At 46.9% G+C, this 9125-nt stretch overlaps 1 protein-coding gene across 2 annotated transcripts; it reads right to left on the reverse strand.

Annotated features, from left to right (window-relative positions):
• Positions 1 to 1605: 1605 nt before the first annotated feature.
• Positions 1606 to 9120, reverse strand: LOC146336945 (uncharacterized). 2 transcript variants are annotated; one of them, XM_084816736.1, is made up of 7 exons: positions 9080 to 9120; positions 7863 to 8009; positions 6817 to 6892; positions 4539 to 4617; positions 3590 to 3679; positions 2960 to 3068; positions 1615 to 1714 (listed from the first exon to the last, which is right to left on the reverse strand). In XM_084816736.1, exons 4-7 carry the CDS (start codon positions 4594 to 4596, stop codon positions 1708 to 1710), a joined length of 264 nt encoding a protein of 87 aa, XP_084672862.1. In that variant the 5' UTR covers positions 4597 to 4617; positions 6817 to 6892; positions 7863 to 8009; positions 9080 to 9120; the 3' UTR covers positions 1615 to 1707. The 2 variants fall into 2 exon arrangements, with proteins under 2 accessions (XP_084672861.1, XP_084672862.1); XM_084816735.1 differs by lacking the exons at positions 2960 to 3068; positions 7863 to 8009; positions 9080 to 9120 and having other exon boundaries at positions 1606 to 1714; positions 6817 to 7040.
• Positions 9121 to 9125: the final 5 nt, after the last annotated feature.

Consider the following 9125-nt stretch of genomic DNA (forward strand, 5'->3'; position numbering starts at 1 on the left):
ACACATCCAGTTTCTAGCCATGAAGCAGGTGAGTTACCTGCATCCTTGAACTAGCTGTCTGGGTCTTCTTTAATAACTTCTGCTCACAGATAAGCTCAAGCAATTGTGCACCACAAACACAGGAAATCGATAATATCTACTTTAAGTATATTTTCTTTTGAGACCTTTCCCACCCTCGTTTTGTTCAAATTAAATGGAGTGTTTTAAGGATCAGCGTGTAGCGGAAGTTGTATGAATCTTTCTTTGCAATGGCAGTGGCATTAAATACTTAAATGCTGTACAATGTGAATTGCTTGAATGCAGAAAAGAGTGCTACTTGTATCAACAAACAATGCCCGAAGAAAATTTGTGACACTCTTCTTCTTGTCCTAGAAATATTTATTAATTATTTCACCATGTCTTGTTGCCCCAATGTCTGTTTTTTGTATGACAGGCATCACCCTGGAACAGTGGCATCTGAAATAGAAAGTGCTTTGGTTCTCTGATTCAGATAGGGCAAAGGGCTAAGTGGCATGTTTAAAATGTCGACTCAGTGGGTCTATGTAGGAGATTATTCTTTCTAGAGCACCTAAACCATGTCCATGAATCATAAGCCTTACCCACCATTCAGCTCAATATCTGAACTAGACCCCAAGAGTAAACGGGAGGAGAAAAGATGCCAGGATATGAAGATGAATTTAGCAGGCATTTAAACACACCAATGGAAGGATCAAGGAACTGATCTCAGGAGAGAAAATCATTCCAAGGGCAGGAAAGAGGAAGGGAATGGAGGTTTCCTTTTCTGAGGACAAAGGTCTCAGAGCAACAAAGAGAACTACACAGACTATGAGCAGACACAAAAGATGAATGCATGAGAGCAAGAGAACTGAGACATATGAATATCTACAGAAGTTTAAAAGAGTATGAGGGAAGCACATTTCTCTCTAGAACCAATGAGTAATTGCAGGGAAGCAGATTTTGGTTAAACGTTAGGAGAAGCTTCCCAACGGTCAGAGCTGTTTGATAGTGGAGCAGACTGTTTTGGAATGCGGTGAGCTCTCCTTCACTGGAGGTGTTTAAGCAGAGGCTGGATGCTGTCATTGCCAGAGTCCTGTGCTGAGCAGTGGGTTGAGCTAGGTGGATCTCCAAGGACTCTTCCCACTCTAAAATTGCATGATACTTTGAGTGTTAGGGAGGGGCCATAGCTCAGTGTGATAGAGCACCTGCTTTGCAGACAGAAGGTCCCAGGTTCAATCCCCGGCTTCTCCAGATAGGGCAAGGAAAGAATCCTGCCTGAAACCCTTGAGAGTTGCTGCCAGTCAGTGTCGACAATACTGGGCTAGATGGACCCATGGTCTGACTCGGTATAAGGCAGCTTCCTATGTTCCTACCTAAGCATGTTAATTTCAGTTTGTTGCCTCCTTGAAGATTGTCACTAGAAGATAGCCTTTCAGCTCTAGGATTAAATGCGACATCCAGTTTGCAAAGCACAATATAAGCAGCAGAAATGGGCAGGCCATGTTTGCTGTAAACGTTAGACGGCAATTGTCGAATGGCCGTTTTTACCTTCTTTCCCCTGGCTTTTGCAAAGAGAAAAGCTACAAGAGACTTGACCCAGCAAGGTGTTCTCATTTTGTGCTGGCAACTTTAATAAAAGCACAAAGAGCTTACAGGTGGTCCAGGGTTTCCTTTCTTCCTTGCCTTTAGCTGGTCCAGAGCCAGAGTCGGTCACACACTGCAAAAGACCAAAGGGAGTTGAGACTTGTATGAAACAAGGCCCAAAGAGGGGACAAGAATCCTGACTTTCCAGGTGGAGTGCTGGAGAAAGCCACAGAAAGGGCACAGGAAGCCAAAGACAGCGAAAGCCAACTCTCCCCTATAGGAGCGGGGGGGGGGGGAGAACTGAGGGGACATTTCTTCCCTGACTTCCTACCTCTCCCATGTTAAGATTGGTGGTTGCATGGGACTCCTCACATTGGAGGCAGATGTGCACCACAGGAAGTGGGGTCTGTTGTATATTCTAATTCAGAGGTGTTGAACCTCAGGTCTGTGGGCCAAATGCAGCCCAACTGGGTTTGCTTATGGCCACACCGACTTCCATTGGCTCCACCTCCTTTCCCCCGACCCCAGTCATTTGGTGGTTTCCCAGCTTCTGCATGGTTTTCTTCCCATTCTAAAATGCTGAAACGCCTCTCCTAAGGCTCAGTTACTGGCAGTAAGGGCTTTAAGCTAGAATATGCTGATATTTTTGGTATTTGGCCCTGCCCCCTTTGCCTTTGGCCATGCCCACCACCGAAATGGGCCTCCCCACTGCCACCACTCCGGGAGCTTTTCGGAAATGGAATTTGGCCCTTATTTATTTGTTACAGTTATATCCCCCTTTATTTCGTCCTTACAGAACCCAAGGCGGCGTACATATATAAATCCTCCTCCATTTTATCCTCACAACAACAACCCTGTGAGGTGGGTTGGGCTGAGAGTCTGCGACAGGCCCAGAGTCACCCAGTGAGCTTCCATGGCCGAGCGGGGACTAGAACCCGGATCTCCTGACTCCCAGTCCAGCACTCTCGCCACTACGCCACGCTGGTTGTCACACCTGAGGCTGAAGGGTTTGGCACCCTAGTTCTAAGTGATACATTATCCAGTTATATGCTGCACACTTGCTGAAAACCGTAATTCACAGCTATTTGCCATGAGGACTAAGTGGACCTTCCATGTACAAGGTATAGAACTGCCAAACAACAGATGCAAGGCGCAAACGGCAAGCGAAGCTTAGCACTGAGGTCCTGCATGTTGTGCAGGCAAAATCGTACGCGTTGGAAGGGGCCTTGCAGGGCACCTAGTCCAGCAGTTCCAATGCGGTGCCCATCGGGGCTGGCATCAAAGGAAGGCATGGTTGGGCACCTGCCAAGGGCCTACACCCCAGTGTGGGCCCACCGACTTGCTCCTCTTTACCATTGCAGTCTGCGTGTTCACCTGCCTCTTGCTTTGGCCCAAGCAACGGTGGTGGCGAGAAGGAGCAGCAGCAGATGCCACCACCAACTTGCTCCCTGGCTCTCCGCCTGTCAAGCAAGCAAGTGGAAGCAGTGCTGAGAGAGAAGAGGAGGAGAAAGAGGAGATTGTGACAATGGTGGTGAGAAAATAGACTCAATAGAAAATAGAAAATAGACTCAATAGAAAATAGAAGGAGGGGCCCTTTAAAGGCTTCTTGCCCAAGGACCCCCCAAAGCTCTGGTAACCATGGACATGTCCCTCAGCTTGTTTTTCAGCATGCTTTCTGTGAAATGGGTGTTTTGCCCACTGGCCATGCCCACAATGGCAGCCATTTTGTGATGGTGCCCACAGCACTTTCTCAAACATCCAAATGTGCCTGCTGGCCCCAGAAAGGTTGGGGAACCCTGTAGTACAGGGGTGTTGAACATCTTTCGGCCTGAGGCCTGAATTCCATTTCAGATAAGCTTTTGGGGGCCACGTTCTAGTGGTGTGCAGGGCTGAAGGCAAAAAGGGCAGGCCCAAAATAGCTTAAAGCTACAGGAACTGATCTGTCACCTGAAAGAAAGAAAAAGAACAGAGAGACGGAAGGGCTGGATGAGAAGAGTAAGACACTGACCAAAGGGTTTGCCTGCTGTCCTCCAGGGCTTGATGGAGTTGATGACATTGACATAATTGATCCACTTCTGCTCCCACATGGGACCAGGTCCTGAAAAGGGGAAACTAAAATGTTAGTGCAGGATTGTGTAGGGGAAAGAATATTCCATTTAAATCTCCATACACCTTTTTTAATTATTTGAACAATGATGGTAGGGAGGAAGATCACAAACATTGGGGTGGTCTATTTATGTTGAGATCTTCCTTTGCTCTAAATTGTCACTTTTGTTAGGAGTAGGACAGGAAGTATCTCTCCACAGCCCAAAGTATGCAAGATACAAGGAAATCCCAGCCCGGAGGATCAAATCCAGCCCTGGTGCCAAGGTTGCTGCTTCATTCCCAAGAGACCTGTTTAGGGCATGCTGCCTTGGAACTGGGAGGTTGTATAGAGCCATGGCTAGACCTCATCCTTCCATGCATTTGTCTAATCCTCTTTCCCAGCAACACTAGTGGCCGTCGCTGTATCTCAGAAGCAGCAAATCCCATTCTTTAACCGTTGCGTGAAGAAGTGCTTCCTTTCTTGGGTAGGCATGCTTGGGCCTACCTAAGAATCCTGCCTGGAACCCTAGAGAGCTGCTGCCAGTCAGTGCCCTGGCTCGCACATTACGGGCAAAACGAGCCAGGGTGGGTTGCTGGGGTGGTCAACAAACCACGCAGATCTCATGGCGTCTTCTAGGGTTGTGGGTGGCTTGTTGAAACACCCCAACAACCCACCCTGTCTGAGTTTGCATGTAATGACAAACCATGGTCCGCCCCCTGCTGGCATATGACGACAAGCCCCATGGAGAAATTACCCCCCGGTGGCATGTTATTACATGCAAACCAGCTCAGTGTCAATATCACCAGGCTAGGTAGGACTCGTACTTAGTATAAGGGAGCTTCCTACGTTCTGAGCCCAAAAATCATTTTACCTGTAGCCTGGGTTAGATCAATGATCATGGCTCCCCGGTGTTTAATGGCTTCTCTCATGAATCCGTAGTTGTCTACAATCTTCCAGGAGACAAAACAAAGAAAGAAAAAACACTTGGGTAGCAATCAAGAGTGTCATGGAATTTTAAAGTTCGAAAGGGCTTTGGAGGTCACCTAGTCCAGCCCCCTGCTCAGTGCAGAAATCCGTATCCCTGACAGATGACCATCTAGCCTCCACGTAAATACCTCCTGTGAAAGAAAGCCCACCACTTCCCAAGTCAGAGAGAAAGAGAGAGCCTGTGTGTCTGTATGTTTAATTTTTTTGCAAAGTTTATAAATGATACAGCAGTTAAGAGCTCCTGGTGTTCTCTGTCCTTTCCCACTTTTTGTTTCTTGCAAGCACTTTCCCATTCTTCCATTAAAAACATTTTATACCATCCTTCAGTTATTCAGGTTTAAGGAGAGTGTTCAATTTAAAAAAATATTTCACAATAAAATAATAAACCAGCAATTAAACATAAGAAAGCTAACAGTTTAAACAGTGCTAACAGTTCCGGTCTGATTGTATTTTATACATTTTTCTTCCAAACATTTTGTCAAGGGCGGCCCATCATTGAGTACAGTACATAGAAGTCTAATCTTAGAGCAGGGGTGCACAAACGACAGCCAGTAGCAGCAGCAGGAGGAAAAGAGTGGTCTGTATCAGGATTGCTGGGAGAGGGGCATAGGGTGGCCCTCTGTCCTATTTTACAGAGGATCATCTCCTATTTGAAGGTGTCCTCTATTTGAAGAGCTGTCCAGTACATATCTGTTCAATCCAGGCTGCCCTGAGCAGGGGGTGGGACTCGATGGCCTAAATGGCCCCTTCCAACTCTATGGCCTGGTTCGCACATCACGTGAAGCCAGTGTGGGTGAATTTCCCCATGGGGCTTCTCGTTGAGGTGGCGGCCGCCATTCTGAATATTTGAGCTGTGGTGGGGGTGCATTGTACCTTGCCATTCCATGCGAACCCTGCGAGGGTGGGTTGTTGGGGTGGTTGACAAGCCACCTGTAACCCTAAAACAGCCCATGGGTGCTGGGTGGCTTGTCAACCACCCCAGCAACCCACCCTCGCTAGGTTCACATGTAACAGAAAGCTACAGCACACCCCCATCATGGCTTGAATATTCAAAATGGCTGCTGCTGCTGCAACAGAAAACCCCATAGGGATATTCACCCACAGTGGCTTCTTGTTACGTGTGAACCAGGTCTATGATTCTATGAAAGATAAGGCACCATAAAAAGTGTTGCCCACCAGCTGTTAGTGCTTGAACAGGCAGGAACGTAGGCCACCTGGTCACCATTTTCCATCCTATGTTGAGTTGTACTGCAGTTTATTTATTTATTTATTTATTGTTAAATTTATTAATCGCCCATCTGGCTGGTCACCCAGCCATTCTGGGCGATGTACAACATACAATAAAACAGTTTAAAACAATAAAATTCTACCATAAAAACATTTTCTAAAATACCCTAACCCACCCCAAATGGGCAAACTATTTAAATAGTTCTATTTAAATTATAGTAATTATTTCTAAGTGTGCATCTATCCATGTAAATGAGCATTTGCAAATTTTATGCACATTGCTGCCCCCCTTTGTCTTCTTTTTGGGTGATTCCTTGGTGACCACACTTAAGAGGGGCAGAGAGAAGGCTTTCTACTCCCTTCCACAGAGATCCTTGTGCAGATCACTCCTTCATCACTGGAAAAAATGATCTATATCAGGATCGCCTGTGTGTGTGTGTGTGTGTGTGTGTGTGTGTGTACGGCCACTTACACATCTCCCCAAAAGAGAACATGCATCACCCGCAAAAGAGGACATTGATTTGCATACACAAATAGATATGTACTGATGCAAATTTAGAAGAATGATGACAACTGAAATAGAAATACAACATACCTCAGCAGAAGGAGGAAGGCTGTGACCAGGTGAGCTGTGCCTGTCTGTTTAGTCTCCCAGCCAAGTGCTGTTGATGGGCAACTTCAAGGCCTTTTAGCTCTTTCTTCTGATTGTTCTTTATCTTTAAACTGGACTTGGACCGGTCGGCTCCTCAAACAGAGGATGGCTTCAAATGGAGGACTGTCCTCTCATGTAGGACACATGGTCACCCTAGCTTGTCTGCCAACCCAGCATCACATGAATTCCTTGGTGCCAAAAAGGCTGTGTACCCTGTGCCTTAGATCCAACTTACAATGAGTCCAAGACATCAACAGAGAGCAAAGAGAAAAGCCATACTTACGGGGCTGGGAACGTAAAGGTAGACGGGCCTATTGATACCGTATTCTGGGGAGATGGCGTAAGGAGGCACACACGGTCTACAAAAAGAATAAAAATGCATGGCAAGGCAGCACAGAGTTAAATTCCTCATTCTTTGTTTTCTGTAAGATACATAGTAGGCGAACAGAGAGAGCTTGTGCCCCACCAGCAGGCCTGTTTCCTCCCCCCTCCCAGGAACCTGACACAGCTTCCTACGTTCCTATGAGCCGGAGGGTGTGGCCATCTGGGAAACCACGAAAGGCCCGAGGTTCTACACTCCTGCTTTAGAGCACCTTTCCCAACCTGGTTCCTCCCAGGCGTTTGGGACTACAACTCTCAGCAGCCCCAGCCAGCATAGCCAACTGTTAGGGATGATGGGAATTGTAATCCAACACACATGGTGGGCAGCAGGTTGGGAAAGGCCACTTTAGAGTTGCTCTGACACATCAGGAAGGAACGTGGTATGAACCCAGTCCATCCGATATACTGAGTCTTGAACAGCATACCTTGTATCATGTATATAGAAATATGACAAATCAAGCCCCTATAACAACATATACCTGTAGTAGGAAGACATGTTGCATTCATCCCAGCTCTGGGCTGGCCCCAGATGTGGTTTGGGTTTGTATGTGAGCACACGTGTGTGTGTTTGTGTGTGGGGTTTTGCTCCATAGATATTAGCGATGATCTCACAATGGCTTAAGTCTGAAGCTGATTGGCCAATTGTGCTGGGTGATGTTGCCGCCACCACCACCACAGACGGGTTGACCCCTGTGATGCTGCCATTACGTGATGCAGCTGTAGTATTACAGCTATTATGAGCTGTAACTGGTTGAAAAAAACTGGTTGCATTCAGATGATGATGATGATTAAAAAGACACTACCTGTGCTGCTCATCCGTGAACAGCAGTAGGCCTGGCCTGCCCTGGTGCCCCTCCAGATGTGTTGGGCTACACATCTGGACGGGTGCCAGGGCAGGCCAGGCTGCAATAGGCTTTAGGTCACGACGCTGTGCTTTGCTGTCCTTACTTTGCGCTCAGCTTCACATGCAGAAACAGCAGCAGCAGCTGGAATTCTGGAGGCAGGATGTGTTTTCAATCGGACACCAGCAAAGATCTTCACATTTGCCAAGGTTAACAGAGGATAAACTGTGTGTCACCGGCCGGGGCATCACCTCTGCAAATTCAAAACCGGTATCAATAGTAAAGTACAAGGAGACACTCATCCAATATACTTGCGTTATACTGTAATTTTGTCCTCACAATATCACCACTTATTACTACAGGTGTTAATTCAGGGCCAGCCCTACCATTAGGCAGAGTGAGGCAATGGCTTTGGGCAGCTGATTTGTTGTGGGGCCGGGGGAGGTCATGAAAGTAAAGCTAATTCTTAGTTAATTATTTTTATTTTATTTTTACTGCCAAAGGTGTGTGTGTATGCTTGTGGGATTTTCAACCCCAGGAGTCAAAATAACTTGGCTGGACTTTGGGTACTGTGCATCTTGGCTTGGGCGGGTGGGGGTGGGAAGAGACAATCCTGGCATCATAAATATGTTCCTGAAAATGTTTAGGAAATTGGAGGGCGGATTTTCACACCACACAAGCTCCACCTCTTCCCTGGAGCTGGACACACCTGCATTGTGGAGGATGCAAAATGGGGCTAAACCTGCCAACAGAGCTGATGGTGTCCCCACTTGCAGTGGCAGTATAACCCCCCCCGCAAACCTTTATGAGAAAAGGAAGATGGTGTGCTACAAGCCCTGCCAAACGTGAGCCCTACAAGTGTGGAACTGCTGGAGAATTTCTCCTCCTGCTAGAGAAATTTGGTGAAATTGCCCCCCAGTTTCACTGCTCACAAATAGGGTGGAGAATTTCAAAAGGCCATTTGTGCACCGCTCTAGACTGTATCCATCATTACCGTTTCCCCCTTGCAATATGCAGCCAGGCACACTAAGGTGCACAGTCAATTTGTACTGGAGTGACGGCTAGACCAAATAGCCAGCCACACACTTGAACTACCCACCAGATGTTTTGGACTACAGCTTCCAGCATTTCTAACCATTGGCCATGCTGGCTAGGGCTGATGGGAGTTGAAGTTCAAAATATTTGGAGGGCACCACATTGGGGAAGGCTGCTCTAGAACGTGCCCGATAGATCTGACACTTGAAAAAGTACTCCAGTTTTTAGTCAAATATTTACTATTTCCTACTGAATTCTTGCAAATATTTTCAGAAGAGCAGGACCCACCGAATTCACCTCCAGCTTCACTTTTGGTGATTTTTTTCTCTACCCA

The sequence above is a fragment of the Heloderma suspectum genome, chromosome 11, assembly GCF_057233095.1.
Source record: "Heloderma suspectum isolate Gila_16-S chromosome 11, 16-S_ref, whole genome shotgun sequence".
NCBI lineage: Eukaryota > Metazoa > Chordata > Lepidosauria > Squamata > Helodermatidae > Heloderma > Heloderma suspectum.

What these genes read in the sequence shown, in the direction of transcription:
- LOC146336945 (XM_084816735.1), bottom strand. Translation starts at nt 6,945, where the DNA reads ATGAGGAATTTAACTCTGTGCTGCCTTGCCATGCATTTTTATTCTTTT. An exon ending in TGATCTAACCCAGGCTACAG is followed by an intron (nt 3,680 to 4,538) that starts GTAAAATGATTT and finishes TCCCCTTTTCAG; the next exon opens with GACCTGGTCCCATGTGGGAG. An exon ending in GACAGCAGGCAAACCCTTTG is followed by an intron (nt 1,715 to 3,589) that starts GTCAGTGTCTTA and finishes GGTCTTTTGCAG; the next exon opens with TGTGTGACCGACTCTGGCTC.